This window comes from Dicentrarchus labrax, unplaced genomic scaffold (genome assembly GCF_905237075.1).
Source record: "Dicentrarchus labrax unplaced genomic scaffold, dlabrax2021, whole genome shotgun sequence".
NCBI lineage: Eukaryota > Metazoa > Chordata > Actinopteri > Moronidae > Dicentrarchus > Dicentrarchus labrax.
In genome coordinates, this window is record NW_026136717.1 from 1,085,734 (window position 1) to 1,111,745 (window position 26,012).

Sequence of the window (26,012 nt, forward strand, 5' to 3'; positions counted from 1 at the left end):
ATTAAGGTTAAAGACTATCAGTATATCAGGATCATATCACTCGCCAAGGGTGCAGTGACAAACATTGCTGTGCCATTCAGCAGCCACAGAGCTTGAACCTGTGCTTGGTTTACGTCATTTTTATAATTTTGAAAAGGTCTTTGTGCATGCCACCACCGCCACACAACCCCAGCAGAAATTGGGGATTTTGTCTCAGAGCTAGAAAGTAGAAAAAAGGCCTGATACAGCTACTGTATACGTTTTATAAAAACTACCTATTGCAGCTTTAAGGAGGGGCTTTGTGTCAGAATGAGGGACATAGCTTGAAAACTGCTGTCTAAATGAAAAAACAAACTGGCAGTTTGACAGAATAATATATACTAAAGGACCACTAACTATTTTTTTACTAGAATGAACCTTCATGCTCATAAACAGTGCGGTTTGGGTGGAAAGTTGGGGGTTTGGGGTTGTTATTGGGCACCACAAAAAAACCAGGGAGTGTATAAGTGATGATCATTGTTAGTGTACAGGGACTGAAAACAGTCAAACTACATCAGATGTACATAAATGTGCATGAACTGGTGGGATCCATTCATCTGTCTGTGTGTTCTCAGAGTGCCTGCAAAACATCCAGCTCAGCTCAACAGGTGAGAAGAGAGGGAGTCACACACACACACACACATACACACACACACAAAGCTGAAGCAGGGAAGAAGAATTGGATGACACACAGTGAGAGACAGAGGGAGGGACTGAATTACCATAGAAACTGCTCAGACTGTTTAGAGAAGCAGCAGAAAAAGGTGAAAGCTGAAGTGGTCCAACTGTCAAGGTCAGCGGTCACCCAAACTGCTACCACACTGATCGCTGCTTACCACCGATGTTTGCTGAACTTTTTAAATAACAAGGAAAAGCTGTGTTTTGAAGCTGCTGACATATCAAAGTAAAAGGATGTTTTTGTATTTCTTGTGATTATTCTGACGGGCAGCAGATAGAACAGGAGCCATATGGAGTAAAAGTCATTTGTGTCGCAGGTAAGATCTTTGTCTAACAGCAGATTGTAGTGATGCAGGTATTTATGAGATTCCCTCTACACAAACACTAAACTCCTAATGCATTTCTCAAGTGCTTATTTTTGGCCTAGAGTGTGTGTAAAGCAATAAAATGGTTGCTTTTTAAACATCAATTTAAGGATTATTCCTGTAACTAACATTAAGAACATTAAAAACTTGGCATGGAACATTTCTAAATGAGACTGAATATGAATTCAGAGGCAGGTGATATATCAGGCTGCTGTTTGTGTATCCTTGGTTTTCTCAGAAGCTATTAGCTGCTCCTGGAAAACAACCTCTTCCTATTTCCATCCAGTCCAGGATCTTTAACTAAACAGTAATTATGACATTGATTTAGTCAAAACTAGTTGTATGTATGTCCTTAAAAATATTAAATTCACTTTTACAAATATCAGGCCCAGAAATTAAGAATTTAAGACTTAATTTTAAATAATGAGATTCTATCTTATTTGATATATTTCCTTTTGGTCACAAGAAGTGCATTTCTTCAGCAGTAGAAGGGTGTGATCACCTACAAAATCCAAGCTAATCTCATCCTAAACTCTATGTTGAACCTCATATACTTTCTGTATACTGACCAACCTATCATACTGAACTGCATCTAACAATGATTGAGATAAATTATGTCTTATATATAGACTGTGCAAGTTTCAGCACCATAAGCAAAAGTAATGTAGGCAGCCATTGACTTCCATTTATTTCTATATAGTATAAAGAGTCTTGAAACATACTCAGAGTGAACATCAGAACATGTAAGACTATCCTTGCAAATTTAATTCAACCAAACATGGGCCAGTAGTATTTGCACATTGTCACTACATTTCTGCTGCTTGACTTCAGGGAGTGAGGATCATCTTGAGATTAACATTAGCCACAGAGAAGGTGCAGATTTTGCAATCAGTACTGGCTTACAGTATGGTGGGCTACATGGTTATGCATTTTGAATGACGTATTCCTCATTGCTTCCATCCACTCATGAAAACTGGACTATATGTCATGCTTTCGCCATCCTAGGGGGGGAAATTGCAGCTCACAATAGTGAATGATGTACAATTGGATTTGGAAGTGGTAATACCCAATGCTGAGTTAAAAATATATACTCCTTTGTACAATAGCATGTTTTCTTAAGCATCATGTACATGCCAAAACCCAATTCCTCAGCTAGATTAATCCAGGAGAAAGCCCATGCATGTATAGATGTCATGTATAGATGTAAGCAGGTTTCTAATCTGCTTTTGCATGTGAGCGCATCCATGACAAAGACTTTACATGGGAAAATCTCACTGTGACAACAGAGCAGTAAGGTGAAGGGATAGATCATTAAACATAGTGATGTATGTTTGTGTTCATTGACATTCACGCTGTAATTGAAAAACTGCCAGATTTTTATATTGTATAAAAATTAATGGAAACCAATTTGCTAGGAAGAAAAAATGTTACTTCAATTTGTAAATTGCTGCACAGGGTTATTATTAAAGGGGTTATTACACCACTGTATGCAAATGATTGTCTGAATGGTTTACCACATTAATAGGAGGTTATTTCATTAACCATTAACAGTCAAATACACCACAAAGCTGGTCTAAAATGTCATACTTTTTTTAGCTCTGAGACAGAATCATTCAGCTTCAGCACATTGATAGACTACTGCATGTAAGACTGCTGTAGGATCATGTTTAGGTTATAGGATGTAGACCTTTTACATGTTGTTAGGGTGTGTGTTGCACTGTTAATATGTCATGTTACTGGTTGACACATTACCCTTATTTACATGAACTCTATAGGGAAGTGGTATAACTCGCAGATGGCTCACACAGTTGCACCTGCCTGTGTGCTAATCAAAATATGCAAGGGTAACAGCTGATGGAGGGGTTTTCACCTGCACTGTAAAATCTGACAACACATCTTAATAATAGAAGTAAGTTAACGTAACTTAATCCTCCAAAAAAATCACTTGTTTTGAGTGCACTTACATTTGTTCAGTATTTTAAGTACAGGCTATATATTCCAGTTTGTTCCACTGACTCATTTTCTCTAAGTAGACTTAATATAATTTTTAAAATGTAAGCAAGTTCCTCCCATCAAGTTTTACTGAGTGAGAGCCAAATAAATTCTGTTAAGTTAAAAAGTATAGATCTGAATAGATTTTTAATCTGTATGTGACATAAAAATAGATTCAGTTTTATGATTGTGAAGACAGCATGAGAAGTTACAGTCAGACTATATAAGCAAGACCAATGTACCAATAAGGGGTGCATGGAGACACCTACGGGAAGTGTGGTTACTTATTGCTGAGTTAATGGGGTGAGAAGAAGAACTGAATCAGCAGCATACCCTTGTACACAGGAAGGCAAACAAGCACTAAGAATCAGCAGCATACAACAGGAGGTCAAACAGATTGTGCAAAGGCCCCAGTCAACAGTCAGAGAGGAGGGGGAGGTGGGGTGGTGGCCAGCACTACCTCTTTCCATTCCTCCCCCTCAATATGAGCCAAATGTTCAAGAGCAGAAAAGCTATACATAAGGTGACCAGGTGCCTTGTCCCATGCCCACATATTGAGACAATGTCATGTGATTGGCTTTAGTTTTCAAAAGTCAAATCATTGCAGGACGGACACTGTTCTAAAATCAGTTTTTTTTTATCCAGTGGTTGTCAGGGTGCCATGGGGAGGTTTGGCTCCTCTTATTAAGACACGAGCTGCCCTGAAAACCTGTTTTTTTTAATTTTGGGGGGTCTATCAAATATGTTATTCCTAGTTTTCTGCATCTTTGTCATAGTTCATGTGGAAAATTAGGCTACTATTGATGTATTATTCATACAAGAGGGGGATTCATCAGTGATCATTATTTTCACTTTTATAAAGTGAATTACCATTCACACATTCTTCATTACCAAGTGTGGCAGGCAGTGCAATATCATAAACTTCACTCATTTTAACTCAAAGGGCTAGGTATGTTAGGTTTGATATTTGACCCTTGATTTTTAAATACCAGATGTGCTGACATAAAGCAAGTAGGCCGTTGTAGCTATGAATGTAGAAGAGCCACAGTCAGTCCTCTCCTTGAACAAGCGCACACACCCCTGGATGAAAAAGTGAGCTCCCCCAAAAGCCTCTTGGTATAGTTCACACACTGATGGCTATGAGGAAATTAGGGACAGCAAAATCTAGCTAAAACTCTGGGGAACAACTATAAGCTGGTGGAAGGCAACTGTCGCTAGTTTATCGCATAAAACTGGCTTCAGATCTTTAGCTAAATTTTATGGTTACTGTATTTACTTAGTGTGGGAGTTGGGAAAGTTGTATTCACATGCTAAAGGCCTAGCCTGCAGCCTGACCAACACTAACCTGTCCACACAAATACGCCTCACCCAATACGATGTTGTTTCGAAAAAAATCTCTGTAAACACGGCGTCGTTTCCAGAAATATCTGCGTCCACACGGATTCACTGAAACGACCCAAAACGCTGTAGTACATATGCCAGGCCTGTATGTGGTGCTGTGACGCCGCCACACCAATACACTAAAACTGGAAGAGAAGCCATGAAGCATGCGCTGTCTACAAACAAGTAAATGGTAAATGGACCTGTACTTGTATAGCGCCTTTCTAGTCTTCCGACCACTCAAAGCGCTTTTACACTACGTGCCACATTCACCCTTTTACACACATTCACTCAGTGACGGCAAAGCCCATCTAACATTAACTAACATACATACTCACACACCGATGCGCAGCATCGGGAGCAATTTGGGGTTCAACATCTTGCTCAGGGATACTCCGACATGTGGCACCAGGAGCCGAGGATTGAACCCTCAACCTTCCGATTAAGGAACGACCTGCTCTGCCTCTGAGCCACAGCCGCCCCAAGTAGTAGTAGTCCACCATTGTTGTTGTTGTTATGACGCATCTAGCGGCAGTGGCTGAGGTTAAAGGCTAGAGAGGCGGGGCTAATCCGTTTTTGCCGTCCAGATGACTCCGGGCAATCCAGCGTTTTCGGATTTTCCCACTCTGGGACCCGTTTCCAAAAAATACAGTTTTCACACCCCGAAAACGCCATATCCGTCTGGACGCGAGGCCGATACGATAAAGTATTTATCCAGATTCTAAAAAAACATATTCGTGGACGGCATACTAGGTCCCACATTTGATTTGATTTGATTTTAGGTATGTTTTCATTTGTGTATAATCACGTGAAAATAAGAATTGGGTTTTTGTTACCTAGAATGAGCCGTTTTTATCTACAGGAGTGTGTGCTCTTGTACAGAGTCCACCGTGTTGAACCGCCATCTTTCTACAGTAGCCCAGAACAAACAAACCTGGCTCTAGATCCAGGAAAATACTACTGATTTTACTGTTAAGCTGAGATATAGTCTATCAGATGAAGTGAAATCCTAAATGACCCCAGATTGATGACGATGAATTTGTCTCTTTCTCAATAGGTGAATACCTGAAGTCATCTTAAAATCTACTGCACAGGATCATACAAATTTACCATTGAATGGTACGGAGACCAAGGATGACAGAGAAGAAGCTTGACAGAATCCCAAACGTACAAGCCACAGCCTTATTCAATTTCTCCCTCACATGAAAATCACTTAATCCTTCACAATGTCATCCAGAGGTGGAGTTCCTCCCAACATCAGTGCCTCAGTACTCCAAGACTTCCTCACCTCCTTTTCGCCTTCTCCCTCAACCAGCCCTCCATCTCCATCTTGCAGCATAGACGAGTCTTACAAGTACATCTTCCTCCCCATCTGTTACTCTTTCACGTTCATATTCAGCATTTCCCTTAACTCTGTCATCCTCTACCGTTCCTTCCGCCGCACCAAGCGCTGGAATGCCTCGCTGATCTACATGGTCAACCTGGCCTCTACAGACTTCATGTACGGCCTGTCGCTGCCATTCCTTGTGGCGAGTTACATCATGCGTGATCGCTGGGTCTTCGGGGACTTCATGTGCCGCCTGGTCCGTTTTCTCTTCTATTTTAACCTCTACTGCTCCATCTTCTTCCTCACTTGTATCTCTGTCCACAGATACCTCGGTATCTGCCACCCAATGAAAGTCATCACACTGGAGACCAAGAAGGCTGTCAAGTGCACTTGTGTTGTGGTTTGGATTGTAGTGTTTGCTCTGACCTGCCCCATCTTCCGGTTTGCTCAGACTGGTCACGTGACAAGATTGGCAGGGCTTAGCGGCAATGCAAGCAGTATTGACAATCCAAGCCATGAGATATCATTGATAAATGGTAATGCCAGCTATGGTAACTTGGAAGGGGTCATTGAGGAGTACCAGAACTGTTGGGACGATGCCATAGATAAGGAGTTTCCTGATTACATACCCTATGGCATCATACTCCATCTGCTGGGCTTTTTTGTGCCTTTTTCCATTATTGCTTGGTGTTACTCTCACGTTGTTCTAACCATATTTAGGACTCTGCATTCACAGCCCTCGTCCCGGAGAGTACATAGAGAGGGAGGGCGTGAAGGAATAGAGAGAAGTAGCCCTGGAATAGTTGGAAGAGGAAGAAGAGGAAGCAATGGAATGTTGAGGGTACTGGGAAGAGATGAAGGGACTTCCATTTTCCTTGGCGCCCACTCACCTTATGCCAATCGCAGACGTAAGTCTATCAAGACCATCATCACCATCACCCTTCTCTTTGCTCTGTGTTTCTTTCCCTTCCATGTTACTAGAACCATCTTTCTCCTGCTGAAAGTGACCAAGGGAGTCCCCTGTCACACCATGACCATGGTCTCCATGTGCTATAAGATCACAAGGCCTTTAGCATCATTCAATGCATGGCTCAACGCTCTCCTTTATTTCCTGACTAAAGACAAAGGGGGAGCTCACTGCTGCCAGGCGGTAAACACCACCACCCAACAACACGGTGGGTTTCTATTGCCACTGAGGATGATGGGAAAAGGAGAGGATGCAGAGGAGGGAGGGTTGGAAGACGGAATTGACAATAAGGAGGAGAAAGCATTTCACAACAGTCTGTCATATATGAACAGAGCAAAAGTTAGATATATAGTTGAATGAATGTTTTCATGAGGAATGAGAGAATGAATTTTAGATGCACTGTAGCTTGTCTTTTACTGGAAAACAAAATATTATATAATGAGCACTGTAGGAAAAGTAATGATTAAAGAAGACCCACCAAGAATCTTAATATGACTTTTATTTCTAATTGTATGTACCTATTTCTGGTCTGCTACAAGTTATACTTTGAAAGTTACCTAGAGAGTAAATGCAATATGAATACATATGTGACACCACATTATTGTGATAATCTGTTATTTTGTTTCACAGGGTGTGTATTTATAATGTCTGACAAGATACACTGGGATCACTGATTTCCTTTTATGTCTGGGGTATGCTTGGAACAAGGTCATCCAACCACATCTTAAGGAAAAAGTGTTTTACCTGTTCCGAACAGCTGTACTTGAGAAGCCTGTGGTCACAAAGAGGGGCGAGACCATCGAGATATAGGCTAAAAGATAGACATAACGTCTCAACTTCCCCCCACTGTACAAAAATTAAGCTAAAATATAGCAGATTAGTCTCTGCCCTTCCTTGCCATTCAGTCTGCGCAGTAGTGACCGGGGTTAGCGCCACAGAATCTAAGTCCCGCCTGGTCGACTCAATTGCAAGCAGCACTCAACTGTCAATCATAATGGAGTTAGTTTCCACTGTTGGGGCCTAGTCAGACATACGCAAAATCAACATTGGCAAATATTTTCCTCCTGTTCACTTCCATTCTATGCAAGCAAACAGGCGAAAAAGTTTGTGTAGAGCTCAATTCTGGCAAATTTTAACCGGCAAAGTTGCAGCCTCAACCAATAGCAATGTGGCTGACCCCTAAACTGACCTTACCACAGTATGAAGCCTTTTGCTGTGATTTAATTGCAATAAACGCATCAAAGAATGCCAAAATAACTCGATCATGATTCCAATTTGTAAATTGTATTCATTCATACTTTGTTTAAAATGCTTGTTTTCTAAATGAAGTTTGGATTGATCAGGGCTATATGCTAAAATTGGTTTACAATTAAGTGAAGCTAATAGTTGGAGTCAAGTCAGCAGTCAATAGATGCATATTTTCATCACTTACCAGGTAGTCCAGCTTCATTGCCTACTTTTACCCAGTCAATCTCCTTTTCAATGCAAATTCATATCCATTTCCATCTTTGTGAAAAATTAACTTTCTTTGTGAATCGTGTGTGATGCCGTCAGTGAATCCATGTCCATCTATCAATGACTATTTACTGTAAACAGATAAAATTATTATTATATATATATTATTGTTGGACCAGCCAAACACAGAGATTTCCTCTGAGATGTTTCTTTAAAGCCCCTACAAGGAACTTTTATTTTGTGTTGATTCTGGCAGCCCCTGTGAACAACAGTGTTTTTTCTTCCGCCTTGTTTCATTGATTTCAAGGGGAATCTGACCAAATCCAACCCAGGCAGACATTAAGAATAACCATATAGAAATAGCCAATCTTCTCATTGATGGTCTTGTTTGTATACATAGGTCATATACAGGCATCAATATTAAACTGAAAATGTTGACATAACCAGTTAAAAACTCCTTGTAGTAGGTTTATGATATGACCTGATGATTATGGTATGGACATTTCAATTCAATTTAAATTCAATTCAATTTTATTTGTATAGCGCCAAATCATAACAGAATCTCAGGACACTTTTCAAAATTGAGCAGGTCTAGACCGTACTCCTTATAAAATTACTCACAGAGACCCAACAGTTCCCACCATGAGCAAGAACTTGGCGACAGCGGCAAGGAAAAACTTCCTTAAAGAGGCAGAAACCTCAGACAGACCCCGGCTCTAGTTGGGTGGCCGTCTACCTCAACCATTTGAAACACATACTTAAAAGGAAGTGCATTTTATCCTGTGCAGTGATTATATCATAATGGACACAAAACGGCACATCTGAGATGTTAAAGATGGACATCGCGTCTCCACTTCCTCCCACAAAAATGAAGCCAAAATATCCCAGATATGGCAGCTGCCATCTTTCACCACTCGGAATATCAAAGTCCAACTCATACACCCAGCTAACTCAATCGCTAGCAGGGCTCAGCTGTCAATCATGACATGAAACCCCTTTTTTTATAAATAAGCAATGTCTAGCTGGGTTAGGTTACTGATCCACTTGGACGGGGAAGACAGAAGAAGGATGACAGCTGATTGATCAAGATTAATTTATCAAGGTATCGCAAGGTAACGCTCCGGTTCAGGCATTGTGGCAACATAATTATTAGAAATGTGTATAAAACAAAGTTTTGTTAAATATGAAATGAATGCATTCAAATACAGGTCAAATTGCACTGACATCAACTGAATCTTTTGTGTTATATACCCCAAAAAGAGGCAGGACCGTGACATTATGCTATGTACCTAGATGTACCAGTCTGGTCCATCATTTGTTTACAATCTTGTTCCTGTAAGTCTCTAGTACCTCCTTTCTAATGACATCACACAGACTGTGAAAGAAGGAAACCTATGACTGGTCAGGGACCAATGTATAGTCTGTCATGTGTCTCGGTCAAGGCATGGCAACAATTTATGAGTAGCCTAATCTGAAATAATGACCTTAACCATTGACATATATAAAGATGGATGACATGAGAACTCTCCAAAGGTGAAGCCAAAACATCTATGGTGGCTAATTGCAATATAGGTCATGAAAGCCCATTGCCTCCATGTTGCCTGTTGCCTCCAAGTTCACGTTAAACACATTTTTCCCAAAGACTGTTTCTGATATTTTATTCAGTTTAGTTTTATTTGTATAGTACCAAATCACACCAGAAATTATCTCACCTTTCAAATAAAGCATGTCTAGACTGTTCTTTTAAAATCATTGACAGAGACAGTTCCCACCATAATGATTGACAGCTGAGCCCTACTCACGATGGAGTTGGACAGACGTGGGGGCAGGAATCCATCTTCACTTCTTCTTTGCAGGCTCTGTGTGGCATAAGATGGCAACAACCATATCCAAGAAATTTTGGCTTAATTTTTGAAAAGTGGAATGAAGTGGAGACGCGATGCCCATCTTTTATATGTTGATGAATATACAAAAATATTGTGTAGTCTGGACCCAGCATTAGACATGTTCAAATGACACTTTGTATAAACTAGTGTATTTGAAGCATATTGAACCCTACTGTCAACTCTGCAACGTAGCCAGTATTCATCATTTTCTTTTTGCAATTTTGCAATTTTTAGGAACTGTTAGGCATTGTCCTTCTCAGATTGGATCTTGGATATTTTGCCGACTAACTCGCTAACAGGCAAGAGAAATGTGATTGCTGAGTGTTTTGTCTTAATGGCCTGGCACTCAGAGGATATTTTTGTTGGTCGCCAACAACCAGCTTTGGACCACTGTGAAGTTGGACCATATTATTGGCCCCTATATATCGGCATGTACAGTTGTACATGTAGTACCATTCTACCTTGCAAAAGGCTTCTAGTTCTCAATATTCCTGGGCTGATTGCATGAACAGCTCTTTGAAGATCTACCCACATATTTTCAGTGATGTTTAAGTCAGGGGACTGTCAGGGTCATTTCCAAACTTTTGCTTACAACTGTATGTTGTCCGATATGCACTGATAACTGAAAACTGTTTTTTCCAGTATATAATGCAAAAAATATATAAACGTGTAATTTACAATACTGTGGCAAGCAGCACAGAGTAAGAGAGAAGAAGCAGGTCTCAGCAACATCAACTAGAATTCACTGATAATGTATATGTTCAATTATTGAGATTATTTAGCTGAAATATTCTTTGAGTTGTTTGTTAGAGAAAGCAGCCTTAATAATAATACATTTAATTTATAGAGCGCTTTTCAAGAAACTCAAAGAAACTTCACATGAGTTTAAAGGAAAAGAAAAAGCTAAGAAAAACACACTAAGAAATTATAGCTATATCTATAATATCTATAACTGTGTTTTTGATGAGAGATTTGGGACCGATAATGATTATTTCAGATCTGTCACACTTGAGTTTGAGGAAGTTGGCATGCATCCATGATTTGATTTCAGTGAGGCAGTGTGTCAGAGTGGAGTGGGTTGTGGGTGTTACAGATATAGTGGAGATGTAGAGCTGGACATCATCGGCATAACAGTGGAAGCGGAGACCGTGGCGGCGTATGAGGTTACCAAGCTGGAGAATGTACAGGATGAACAGGAGAGGACCAAGCACTGAACCCTGGGGGACGCCTTGGGACAGGGGAGCAGTGGAGGAGGTGCAGTTGTTGATATTGATGAACTGTTTGTGAGATATGACCTTAGCCAGGAGAGGGCAGCACCAGTGATGTTGAGGGAGGACTGAAGGCAGGAGAGAAGAATGGTGTGGTTGATGGTGTCAAAAGCTGCAGTGAGGTCCAGGAGGATGAGAATGTTGAGGTGACCAGAGTCTGAGGAGAGCAGGAGGTCGTTGGTGACTTCAAGGAGGGCTGTTTTTGTGCTGTGTTGTGAGCGGAATCCGGATTGAAACGGTTCAAACAGGTCATTGGAGACAAGTTGGCTTTAAATTGGGAGGCAACAAGACGTTCCAGTATTTTTGACAGAAAGGAAAGATTGGAGATGGGGCAGAAATTGCTCATGGTGTCGGGATTAAGACCAGGTTTTTAGACTTCTGAGTACCTTTGCAGAGTCATATTGGTGCAAAATCCACATAGAAAAAAAGTATTGATTTGCATTCCAGGTCATAATTCACTATATATTGGTAATCAATTCTCCTATAAAATCATTATTGGTGTCAAATATCCCATATGGGTCGGGCTCTACTGTGCCAAAATAGCAGCAAACACCAAGTCACCAAACTACTTGATCTGGATGCCTGAGGAAACCTACATGAGGATGGGAAGTGCAAGGGAGCAATTCAGAACCCAGAGGTACATATTACTGAACAAAAAGGTCCTTCAGGAACTTTCTAGCTTGTTCTCTGCACACACTACCAGCTGTTACACAATCCTCACTATGCATGTACATGCTGAAGATCATTATTCTCTTACTGGAACCAATTACATCATTGGTGAATTCCAAATTAGTCACTGTGTTCTTTTTGGTTGTTCCTAATCTCTGCACCATCTGGTGGTAGTATCAGAAAAATCATTGTGGCAGACTGCATCTGATGACTGCACTGACCAACATGGCTTTCTGAGGATTTTAAAAACAGAAAACCAGATTTCATAGGATTTTAATTTTGTATAGGATCACAAAAAACAACTGCCTCAAAATGTATCAGAAACTGCTGACAGAACAACACGTCCTTAAGTGTAGCCTTATTGACAGACTGCTAGATAGTGACCAAGATTATAATAAAATAGTTACATTCTGTATTCTGTAAATTGTTATACTTGCATAGTGAACCTTGTACAACCTGCTGTGGCAGTACTGCAGTGGTGGAGGAAGTATTCAGATATTTTACTTAAGTAGTAATACCACACTGTAAAAATACTTAAGTAAAAGTCCTGCATTGAAAATGTTACTTAAGTAAAATATAATCAAGAAACAGTACACTAATACATTTTTTTATTTCCATCTGTCTGCTAAAACTGGCTTCCCATTCACAGTGAATAAATATTGTGATCATGATTGCGTTTGTTGCTTTCTTTTTCTTCTTCTGTGAGGTTTTACAGCAAACTGTAAATAATCAAAAAATTACTATTTATTTAAAGAACCTTTTCTTTTTTCACATAAAAAGACAAAATACAATCCCATTATTAGATAGGACAGCTGAAGATCGACAGGAAAGTAAGTAGAGAGACAGGGGATGATACACAGCAAAGGACCACAGGTCAGACCCGAACCCTTGGTCGCTGCAACAAGGAATCAGCCTCTGTACATTTGGTGTCAGTTCACCAGGTGAGCAATCCAGGCAACCCACAATTTCTTTTACAGTGCAATCAACGATCAAGATAGAGTTCCATCATCATGGTTATGGTTCTTATCAGCTTTCTTCAGGCTCTGCTTGATAACTGTGTCGCGCAATGGCTGCAATTAATAAAAAACTGATGCTGTGTGGCAGAAACACTGCAGTTTTACCATCAATTCTGTGACATTTCATGAGTTACACAACCTTAGGGGCATGTTTAACTATTTAGTTGTTACTCAAAGTTAAGTTGTAACTTATCTCCCTGGTGCAGCAGTTTTTATTTTTGTAATTCATAAATCACAGCTTAGTAATTAGTATGTTATAACTAGGCTAAGTTTGAACTTGCACACAGCTGCTGCAACAGATCAGATAACTTCTCAAATATACACACACACAAATGGGTGAGAAAAGGGTTAAATCTCTTTTGATATGTAGGCTACTACTACAAATATATTTAAATTCTTCTATAGTCATGCACATACTGCTGTGTAAAGTCACACTGACAAATAAAGATAGGAAAAATGTATACAGTATGTGCACACCATTGACAGTATATATAAAGTGTGTGCATGCACACACACACACATACACACACACACAGACACAGACACACACACAGACACACACACACACACACACACACACACACACACACACACACACACACACAGACAGACAGACAGCACCACACACACACACACACACACACACACACACACACACACACACACACACACACACACACACACACAGGCCCTGCAGGGGGAGACACTGCCTTCCTCTCGCTCACACCGGTTAGAAATTCAAAACACAACCGCCTCGCACAATTTCCCGTCGTGCACCGCGGCACAGAAAAGCCTCTGACGGTTATTTTAATTTTAAATAAAAAATAAATAAAAATCACAGGAGCGATATTATTCAAAAGCAACCGCGGCGGTCGGTCGTGCTGGTCGACAGGCACATTTTGGTACGGGTGGAATAATGCTGCGGCTGCGTTTGATTTTCTATTTATTTTTTGTGTGTGACGGCGGTGTGCTTGGAGCTGAGGAGCGGAGCGGGTTGGCGCCACTTTCAAATCCTCCACTGACACAGAATGATCCCGGCTTCAAATACATGTACACACCACTTCATTTCTACTTTTAATTATTACTGTAAAACAAGGAATATCCTAACACTTTTTCTCTCTTGGACAATGTTTTTCTGCGGAAGGTAAGAAAATAAAATTTAACATATTTTTAAATTATATTTGAGATGCATAGTTTTTTTAAATGTTTTTATTAATATGTGTGGTTGGGTAATATACTTTTTCGCTAGTTGTAGTTTTTGGGAAGGGAAGCGAAGTGAATTTACTGTGTAGTAAAGCCGTTGTGTAGCGTCCTGCTTTGTAATGAACGACTGTTTGACAAAGGAACTGTGTGCAGCTTTTTTTTTAATGGGACACAGCCTTTGTCTCAGACAGCTGCTGCTTTTCTACACAGAGACAGCTCGGTTAAAACCCGTTTCTCTATACAGGCTAACGGTAACATTTTAGGAATTGTTTTATATTTCTGTACAAAAGAGTTTTAAGAGCCGAGGAAGCGGACACTCCCCCCCCGTCACAGCCCCCTCCCCAAAGACCCCAGCCCACTCTGTCTATCCCCTTTGACTATATACACTTTCCTATTACACTTTAGCCGTGTTAAAACCGCTAACAGCTAACTTGTTTTTGGGGCTGGACTTTAAGGCAATGCTAGCTTAAAGCGGTTCAGCTCACGTACGAAAAAAAAGGAGGAAAATCCGCTGACTCAGAATGACTGATGGGAATTATGGTTCATTTTAGTGAACCAGTTATTTTGGTTCAGCTCAGGTAAGAGTCGGCTCTTTCGGCTCCCACATGGATCTTCATTTAGTAGCACTTTTGGTTTTGACAATTCAGCCAAATTTAGCAATTTTTGACCTATAAATGGTGTAAATGCTCATATATCACTTAAATTATTGTATGTAATCATACTAAACATTATAGTTTCCTAAATACCATAAATTCACATTATAGTTGGTATAAAAAAACATCAAACACTATTATACATGTGTATTTTTATTTACATATATATATTATTTTTATTTTTACTATATTTATACTGAACTATGTCAATTTGGTATACATTTTTTTATTTATTTATTTATTTTAAATGTGTGGGTCTTAATGGTATTAGCAAAATTTCTGGATCATATGTAACAAATGTGTTATAGAATCATCCTAATCTGTACAAAAACAAAAGAAGGAAAAGAAATCAACCTAAAGGAGCCGGCTCTTTGAGCCGACTAGTTCAGCAACAACACATCACTAGTTGTCTTTCATCCTGCCAGTACACTGTTAACACACTGTCTACATTTATCCACGGCTCCTGAGACATAATGTTACAAGTTAATTACTTTTAAATGTCACAAATAAGGCACTTTCTTTATTAGTATATTATTGATTGTCACATTATCAATATAACTTAAGTGTTAAGAGTTGATTCTCAGCTGTGAATACCAGTAAAACAGTTAATAATATATAATGAGCCATGTACAAAACTGATGTTCAATTTTCCAGCGAAATGTTAAATAGTAACAGCAGGATTTAACTTTACTGTCACTTAGCAGAAGAATGGCTAGTCTAACCATGTACAGTGCAGACAGTTCTCACATATGGATTAAATAGGAAAATAGTGGTCCTATTTGAGGGGACTTGAAAGCATTAAGAAGTCCACATATTCCTTCATCTACCTCCCACTGCTCAGCAGTAATAACTAGTAATGTGCACTCTCACTATTGGATAAACTGTACAAGTACCATCTCAGCCCTACATTGGAATTGAGATCATTCTGTCTGCCTAGATGAAATGTTTAAATTATGAGTTTGGATTTATTTATTGTGAATTATCTAAGGAAATGTAGAGTAATTCAATAGAACTGTGTCTTATTATAATGTCCTGTATCTCTGAGAACTTATTCTGAGATAAATACAGTTGAATATTACTAAAACAGGTACTCCCGTAAAAGTAAAGTGAAATGTCTTTTCAGGGGCTGCACCTGTTGATTAACTTGCTATATTGATTACTTAATTTTATAGATTTCATCAATAAAAATAATTAGAAATGGCCATCACAAGTTATACTAGCTAAAAGTGATGCCTTCGAATATTTCAAACAGTCAGAAAAAAGAGAAACTCATCACATTGAAAAACTGTGACTAGACAGTTTTTACTCGACAGTATCAAAATTGTCATCATCCATTTCCTGACTAACTGATTATTTATTTCAGTGCTACAAACCTCAAAGAGGTGGTAAAGAGTGGGTTGTAAAATGAATGAACAAGGACTGAGGATTCTCCCAGTTCTTTCACTAGATTCAATCAGCACTCAATATGAGACTATAGAGAGCTGAGAGTGAAATGTAACATTCAAATAGTCCAGAGACTTCCTCCAACTCTCATTCCAAATATGAAATTGCTTTTTATCACTAAAATATATTAATCAACTTAAATGTGCCACAGCTTTACCCACATGTTAGCTTGTAAACTATATATAACTCAGAGCTATTAGAAAACAAATGTACCTGTCTTTTTTATTTTATAAGGAAGAAATCTTCTAAGCAGTTTTGACCTAGATTTTTGGTTGAATTATTTAGTTTATGAAATGCCAGAAAATAGTGAAAAATTCTCATCTCAGTCTCCCACAGCCCAAGGTGACATATTCGGTCTTCACATTTCAACCTGACAGTTTTTGCTTGGTAAATGACTTAAACAGTTTAATGATTTAATTATTGTTAAACGATTTCTTTTAATCTTTATTCGAACTGAGCGGTTGAAATTCCTCTCAAAACTAGAGCTAGGCATTGATATTGAAAGTCTTTAGTGGCAGATTGTGATTATTAATACTGATGAAAATGATCCATTCAATTCAGTTCAATTTTATTTGTATAGCGCCAATTCATAACAGAAGTTATCTCAGGACAATCCATATAAACCTTATTTCTTTTTCACTTAAGAGAACTGGCCCAATTTCTCAACTGCATCAGTTTTTAATATTGTCTAAAACCATTGGACTAGAGCAGCAGCAATTAGTCGTTATTCAAATAGTTGTCAATTATTAAATGATTCCACAACTAATAGATTCAACGTTTTGAGTAATTTCTTAAGATAAAATGTCCAAATTCTCTAAATTCAGCTTCTCAAATGTGAATATTTTCTACTTTCTTTAGTTCTCTGTGACAGTAAACTGAATATCTTTGGGTTGCGGAGACAAAACAAGACTTTGAGGATGCCACCTTGGGCTGTGTGAAACCATTTTCTGACATTTTATGGTCCAAATAACTAATGGATTAATGGTTCTCAAAAGGTTTTGAGGTTCCACATTACTAACATTACTGGGTTCGTCTGGAGCCTGATGGTCATTATTACACACTGTATCAGTGAGGTGATTTCTAGTGAATGAATAGCAGTGCTCTGCATTGTGGGGCTTCACTGTGTTAACTGGTGGTAAACTGCAAGAACGTTCAGTCTGCTTGAAGATTTGTTACAAGTCAGAATTTAACCAGCACAGTGAGAGCAGAGCCTTTAGAACTTTTTTTAATGTACACTACGTTTTCTTGTTCTGTGTGTGTGTGTGTGTGTGTGTGTGTGTGTGTGCGTGCATGTGTGCGCGTGTGTGTGCGCATGCACGCGTAACAGAACGGGGTGGGCAGGGCCTCGGCGTCCTCTTGGTAAAGCAGTGTGGTTTGTGAGCAGCACTTTCAGCAGATTGGGCTTGCCTCCTTCCCCTTTTCCTCTCATGACCAAATTACATGTGAAAATACAGGAGAGGCAGTCGAACTGAGCATCAGCAATTAACAGCATATTTCTGCATTTCTGCTCAGCCCTTTCCTTCTGTGTCTCTGTCTATAAAAGTCGACCTCTTGCACTCACCTCCCTCATGTTTTTGTTGTGGTTTATGGTTTTTATTTTTCAACTTTACCTTTGAAAGCAGACTTCTTAAACTGTGTGTATGGAAGCGTAGAGAGCTTCCTCCCAGAGCCACACTTTCTTCATTTTACCCTCCTCCCTCTCCTCCCTCCCCGTCCCTCAGTCTTTTTCTTTCAGTCTGACAGCCGAGCAGCTTGGCAGGCTTACAGCTCAGTGCTCCGCGCAGCACATCGGCCCCCCTTCCACAAATTAATTTTTTAGTTGCGAACGGCAGCTACGTCAGACCACTCCTTTCACACCTGTCTCACACATACCCGCACGGGTGACCTGATTTTTTTTCAGATTTTTCAGCACCCCCAGAAATGTTGATTTGTATTGTAGAAAGTGATGGCCAGGGAAAAAGGCTACAGCCTTGTAGGTTTGTATGCCTACTGAGCCTCCTCACTGTCTCAGTGTGCGTAGCGAGGCAGCAGGCAGCACTGAGGACTGGGAGACACACTCATAGCTAGGAGGTGAAGGGCCAGGAAGGAAGGATGAAGGGGAGGACAGTCAGCTTTTGGGGGGCCAGTTTTTGGGACGGGGACCAGAACCCAAACCCCCCAACCCCCCCAACCCCCCCTGACACTCCCCCTCTTACTACCAACAGAAGCAGGAGCAACCAGAAACCCCTAACAGGCCTTTTTTTCTGCTCTCTCCCTGTCACTATAGTAGACTGAGTATATTCCCATTGATTGTGTTTGTGTGGAGTGTGTGTGTGTGTGTGTGTGTGTGTGTGTGTATATATATATATATGTGTGTGTGTTGTAGTGACTTTTAGGCCTGCCGTTTTTCCTGTTTTCATTTTTATTTGAAAATTTTTGACACTGTAGCTGAAATGCTGTGTTTTTATTATTCATATTTGATTATTTTTTTTAAGACTAATTATAACTGTGGACTAGGCCTATGGTGAGAGCATCCACACAGACTGAGGGGAGAGGAAGTATGATTACTCTGATGACTAGCAGTGTTGTTAGTTAGTCAGTAGTTAGGACTAGTTAGTCCTCCCATCATTTGGGTTATGATCTGAGCAGCAGACGGTAAGTGAATCTTTTTCTTTCTCTCTCTGAAGTGTTTAAAATGGCCTCTGTTGCTGTGAATGGAGGGAGCTGCAGGCCACAGAGTAGCTTTTCTCAGCTCTGTGTTGCTTCTCTCTCTTTCCTTTCCCTCCACCACAATTTTAGTTGCACTCTTTTTTCCCCTCTCACCCCTCCTGTCTACCTCTTTCTCTTTTTCATGTTTTTTTTTTTTTCTTTTTTCTTTGAATGAGGCTGGGAGTTTGGGTCTGATTCTAATGCTTGTCTGCTCTCCCTGCATGACCTCTTGTTTCAAATGCAGTCACCTACCATCAGCAGAGATCCTTCTCACTGACTGTGTGCTCGTATGGCTCTATAAGGCTTCATGTGAGCAGTCCTGAAGGCTCAGCATGTGTTACACTTCTTTTTCCACTTGACATGTTTGTATGTGTTTCAAACACTGACCTCACTTTTTAAATTCCTTGTCTAATTTTTTTTAAGCGTATTTGTTTCTATAATATTTAAGTTGTGACAGAGCATTTGATATCTATGAGAATTTTTATCATTAAAACCATCTCTTATGAAAGTAAAAGTATAAAGTCGGGTGTGGTACTTACAGGCCATGATTCTCTCCCCTCTCTGCCCTCAAACTTTATTTCAGCTGTAGAGATAGAAAGTGACAGCACAAATGTTAGTTTGCAGTTACACCATATATACTGTATATATTGTATTTTAGTGCAGAAACAATAGTCACTTATTCGATTGGTAAGTTGACAGAACATCAGGATAATTGTGATAATAATTGTGATCCTTTTTAGGCAAAAATAACAGAAATGATCAGGCTCCAGCTTTTCAAATGTGATGATTTGCTACTTTTACCTGTTTTATTTCCTTAATCTTAATATGTTTTGGTTGGTTGGATAATACAGACATTTGAAAACATTACATTGGACTTTGGGAATCTACAATGTGAATTTCTTAAAATTTTAGAGACCAAACAATTTAATCAAAGAAAAAAACGTGCCCGATTAATTGTAAACATTCGTTAGTTGCAGTTTAATAGAGCACAACTCAAAGTTTGCAGCTACATCCTATTAACAGTCTAATAGTTTAATACTGGGATGAATTTAACATGAATGGATTGTCCATCAACAGAAAATAACAATTGACAACAATTTTGATAATCAGTAACTCATTGAAGTCATTTATCAAGCAAAAGTGAGGATTTTTCTCTATTTTCTGACAGTTTGTAAAATAAATGATTAGCAATGATTTAGGGCTGCACAATTAATTGAAATATTATGGAAATTACAGTATGGCCACTGCAACATCCAAATGGCAGAAGCTGCAGTTGAAGAAGGTAAAATGTTTGACAAACAGCATTATGATGAAGTTCTACAGAGATGTCCTGACCTATAAATCTTGTTCTCCAGATGTTTGTTTGGTACAGACCCCAACAAAATTGCCATCATCATAATTTTTATAGGAATTTATTTTCTTTGTTTTTGTGAAAATTTAATTTGTGATGCAAAAATGATCATTTCCACTAATCATGAATCATATTGCAATTGTAGCATCTGTCAATATCATTGCAATATGTTTTTTTTTACCATATCATGCAGCCCTACAATGATTGTTAGTTGTAGCTGTACTGTAGGTGTAACTTTGTACTAGCAGATTTTCAAAAACTACAAGGTATCATAGCTGTCTCAGAAGATATCACAGTTTCCCAGTATACGGTATCACACAATCATCATTATTATTTTTTAAACAAACTATTTAGTAGATATTCACAAAATATCACGTTTTATATATATTTTTTATTTTTATAATTTTTTTAATACATCAGAATTCAGTAATTTTTTAAAATAAGACTAATAAAGTAGATCTCAATACTGTAGATCAGCAAATGTACACGTCAGTTTTCATACCATGGTTTACCACTGGAACCATACTTTGTGGTAGTGCTGTCTGTAGTTTTTAGTAGCGATGTCTGAGACATACATTTGTCAAGCATATAAATATATGAATAAAACAAACGTGCAATTTTGTCAACCATCAAATTTGGGCTGCACGATATGGTAAAAAAAAAATAATAATATTGCTATTATTTTGACAGATATTACAATTGCGATATGATTCAAGATTAGTGGGAATTATTATTTTGCCTCAGTTTCCATTTTCACTGAAAAAAAATCCCATAGGATCATGATAATGCAACATCTGTTGGGGTCTGTACCAAACAAACATGTTTTCTTACATCTGGAGAACAACTGTAGGTTAGGGCATCTCTGCAGCACTACAGTACTTCATTATAATGCTGTTTGTCGCACGTTTAACCTTTTTTATTGAAAATTCTATCTGCGACTTGCATATTGCACTTGGCCATTTTACAATTTCGATAATATTTCAAGTAATTGTGCAGTCCACATCATAAATACAGAGGTGTCTATCTCTTTAAACTCAGATTTTCTAGGCAGATTGTTGATACAACTGGAATAGACTGACTGTCTGGTATTTAATTCACTAAATTAGGCAAACAGACTGGATATTTTATTCATTAACAATTTCTCGGTTGATTTTCCAGAAAATATACCATGTCATATAAAATGATCCAGATTTTGACCCATATGGCCTAGCACTAACTGTTAATTATACGGTATATTGTACATAACCACAATATACAGTTGTATAAAACAGTTGTGTTCTTCTTGTTTGCACACTTTAATGACAGTGAAAATCAACTCGCAATACTACTGATTTTAATACTAGATGTAGTCTCTGAGTCTGTGCTCTGACATTGTTCCTATTAGAACCCTCTATAGAGGATCATCCTGCTCACATGGCTCAGGTCTGGTTGCTTTGGCTGCTCTCCTTTGTTTATGTGGCATTAATATGACTGCTTTGGATATGGAAGCAGTTAGCTTCACAACTAACAACAACAACAACAACACAAGGCTCTTATTGCTATTTCTTAAAATATAGGGTATACAGGGTGTTCACTGTGTGGGTTTGCTTTTTGTTGTTTTTTTTTGTTTTGTTTTTTTTCAACATACGTTCTTGAATCAAATCTAACACAAGCAGGTTAGAGTCACTACTTCAGTCTGAAATGTTGGATCCTTCTCGTGTGTAGGGATGGAGAGCCTTGAGCTGTGTTAGTTTTAACAGTGCTGCATGTGGCACAAGTCTTGATTATTTACCAAGGGCCACATCAGCAACACATGACCCGCACACAGCCCCCACCCCCTCCCATTAACTCATCTTTTCCTTTTCCAGTGTTTAATGTGCAACCCTCTGCAGGCCTGCAGGTAAGATGCTGATCACACCTTCCCTCTGGATCTTTCTTCCTAAAACTCCATCTGCTGCACTTTTTATTTCAGCCCCTTTCACCTGCCTCATTTTGGATTATTTAAATAGCAGTAATGTTGATATTCTTTACCAGCTTTTGACAGCAGAAGTTTTATTCTTGTATGGACAGTAGACACTAAAGCAGGGATGCCCAATACTGAAACTTAATGGTGGGTCACACGCTGAATGCAAATGCCTATTATACTGTATTCTTTTCTTGTTTGTTTTTGTTTTTGTTTTTGTTTTATTTATTTATTTATTTATTTTGGGTCTTTCTACACCTGAAGACAGACAGAAAATGGGAGAGAAAGAGGGGGGATGACATGCAGCAAAGGGCCACAGAATAGAATCAAACCCAGGCTGCTGCAGAAAGGACTCAGCCTTAGCACAAGGTGTGTGAGCTCTAGCAGGTGAGCTACCAGGGCGCCCCTCATATAGAATTATTAAGATGAAAAGTTCCTGACTGACCTCCTGTTATTATGAAAAATAATTTAATAATCCCAGATCTTTCACATTTAAAGAACATTTAGTAGAGCTGCACAATGAATCAAAATATTATAGAAATCGCAATATGGCCATGTGCATATTGCACAAAATTGGACTTTGTTTGATAAAGGTAAAATGTGACAAACAGCATTATAATGGTACTGTAGTTCTGCAGAGATGCCCTGGTCTACAAATCTTGTTCTCCAGATTAAAATCAGTTTGGTACAGACCCCAACAAATGTCACATCATGATTTCAATGGTTTATTCAGTGAAAATTCAATTTATGATGAAAAAATTCTCACACTAATCATAAATCATATTGTTCTTGTCAAAATAATTGCAATCTTATGTTTTTACCATATCATACAGCCTTAACTTTTAGTGCAAAAAATAATACAACATAAACAGCCATTTATATTATAACCTTAACTCGGGCCATCTTTGGCCCATAGGCCGCACTTTAGGCCACCCTGCACTAGACTTTTGGAAATAAACAGAATTAAGTCACATCAGATTGGAACTGATGTAAGAATATTGTAATAAACACAATTGTTAAAAAAAAAAAAAAGGCTCTCTCAAGTAATCTTTTCAATGTCAGGTCCTCAATAATTAAGAAAAAGCTGCTGGTGAGTTTTTTCACTAATGGAGCTGTTTCTAAAATGATCAGATTTTTATTTTATGTATATTTTTCATGTATCACTCTTCCTGTCCATTCCCTCAGTGGGCAGACTGAGGCAGATCATTGTACTAGTCTCAAGTCACTTGAATTTTTGTGAGAAGCTGATGTGTGTTGTTAACTAGTCAAATTATCTCACCATTGGCTGATTTAAAAAACATGTATTTTATAAAAAATATCTCCCTGTACCGTTACATCAGTCTTGCACTTGTTCCTGTCTGTGCTCTTTATTTTTGTGAAGACTACCCTGTGGTGTAGTGATATTTTAAATGTTAAATTTGGTGGTACTCTGTTTAACTTTTTTGTCAGTGTTAATAAGAGTATCTTCAGAAAAGTAACACCGTTGTAATATGTAATGGAGGCAGGTTAGTAATACACCTACTAAGCACCACTAAGTGAGGAACAAAGACAAAAGGAGAGAAAGTGAGAATCCAACAGATTTTATTTGTTTTTTCTGCAATTCAATCAATCAAACTTTACTTGTATACCACCGTTTATACAGTTTAGTGCAGTTCAAAGGGCTTCACAGATAACTGACATGATGATAACAAGACAGAATGGAATAAAAACTGAATTGGTAAATTTAAAAATAGAAAACAATCATAGAAATAACAATAAAATACAATAAACAGCTATACTTAAAGCAGATAAGCAGTGTTTCTCATCCTCTTTTTTACTTCTTCCTCTTCCTCCATTTTGTCCCCTTCAACCATTTTGTTTCCTTCACAGAACATTCAAAACAACTTTGTGTCAATCTCCTTGAGAGTAATTTGATTAAGACTGTTACACTTTGGGCTAAAAGCAGACCCTTTTTTTGAAGCAATGTGCAACTATTATGCTTGTATTATACATTTATAGTTAGACATTACAGCATGTTTTATGTCAATTAAACAGATTAGTATTTTCCTAAGTTAAGATGGGAAATAAAAGAAAGGAACAAAAACCATGAGATGAATCTTTCCTGTTACCCCAGAGCGTTTGCGTCTGAGGCAGTAAATCTGATGGACTCATGGTCTCGGTGTGTCCGGGGTGCGCTCTAGCAGCACATCATGTTTTGCAGATATGTGCTGAATCACTCCAAATCATTATGTGCTGCCACCGTGAGCCCTGGAATTTCCAGAAACACTGGGACCAGCTCCCAGTCAGACTTCACACATCTTCCCCCGCAGGAACTTCTTAAAGGTCAGAGGTGATGTGTGTGTGTGTGTGTGTGTGTGTGTGTGTGTGTGTGTGTGTGTGTGTGTGTGTGTGTGTCCGTGTGTGTGTGTGTCCGTGTGTGTGTGTGTCCGTGTGTGTGTGTGTGTGTGTGTGTGTGTGTGTGTGTGTGTGTGTGTGTGTGCGTGCGTGGGTTTTGTGTGTGTGTGTGTGTGTGGGTTTTGTGTGTCCTTGGACACGTCACTTCAGTGTTCAGGCTTGGGTGTGGAACATCAGGACTCTTTATATCATCCACATTCTCTGTGACAAGGTGGGTTTATTTAGTTCTTCTCAGTAAAAATGAATACACTGTTGAACTTTTGTGTTTTATTGTTAGTCTATGCTAGTGGTTCTGACATATTTTATAGATATTTCATATTTTATATATATAAATATATATATATATGTATGTATGTATATGTATGTATTAATAATTTTTGTCATATATACTAGGCTTCTTTTCTGACAAATTCAGTGCTTTCCTGTCCCTAAAGTTTGTGTAAAATGAGTAATTTGGAGGACTTTTTGAGCAGATTATTTCCTGTAAATATTAAGATGTTACTTTATTAATCTAGCACAGCAGCAGAGGGGAATGTGGTGCAAAGAGTAAGAAAATAGAATAGAATAAAATAGATTAGAAACCAACTAATACACTATTTACAATAAAACAGAATAGAATATCATACTAACTGAATCAGAGACAAGTTTTCCTGATATTTCTAGGAACTTTTATATTATTATACAATTTGGCCTGTATTATGTTTTTTTATTTTTAACACATAATTTGCTTATTTTTTGACAAATTCATTGTTTCCTTCTCACAGATCTTTATGAGTTATTTTAACTGCATATTTTTGTAATGCAGGATGAGGCTGTTTATCAGAGAGTGAAGGCTCTGTGAATATAACTTGTGCTTAGGTCTTCTAAGTTTAGATCGTGCAAATTTAGTTTTTTAGTGTTTTTCATAGAAATGAATGAAATGCTGACATAGGCCTACTGTTTATATTTTATAGGATTTTTTGACACCATTTAAAATCAAGAAGGCCTCACAACCCCCTGTGAAGCTATTGGTGTATACTGGTGTGTGGTATCAGTTTGTGTAAAAACTGAACAAACAAGATGTTCTGTCAGTGGGTTCAGATCACTCCACCAGCGCCCAGTTATAGGAGTATTTCTATAAATGAGTGTCATAATGTATTATAAAACAGAAGAAGATCAATTACTGCACCAGTATCAAGAAAGTAAAACTGGATCTGTGAAAATTCTTAAAATAGAACATTTGTATTGGAAACGATCTGTTGTTTTAAGAAAATTAGGTTGATGGAAAGAGAAAATTGACTGAACGACTCATTGGGGTGAAATCTGTTAGAGTTATGA

General features: G+C 38.5%; 1 protein-coding gene and 1 long non-coding RNA gene across 2 annotated transcripts; both read left to right on the top strand.

Annotated features, from left to right (window-relative positions):
- Positions 1 to 545: 545 nt before the first annotated feature.
- Positions 546 to 12,676, top strand: LOC127349458 (P2Y purinoceptor 3-like). The gene is made up of 2 exons (XM_051375229.1): positions 546 to 1,013; positions 5,491 to 12,676. The coding sequence occupies exon 2, from the start codon at positions 5,660 to 5,662 to the stop codon at positions 7,085 to 7,087; it is 1,428 nt and encodes a 475-aa protein (XP_051231189.1). The 5' UTR covers positions 546 to 1,013; positions 5,491 to 5,659; the 3' UTR covers positions 7,088 to 12,676.
- Positions 12,677 to 13,814: 1,138 nt separating this feature from the next.
- LOC127349489 (uncharacterized) lies at positions 13,815 to 25,488 on the top strand. Its single transcript, XR_007880303.1, has 3 exons — positions 13,815 to 14,165; positions 22,207 to 22,238; positions 22,566 to 25,488. It is a non-coding gene; the product is annotated as an uncharacterized LOC127349489 (long non-coding RNA).
- The last annotated feature ends 524 nt before the right edge of the window (positions 25,489 to 26,012 follow it).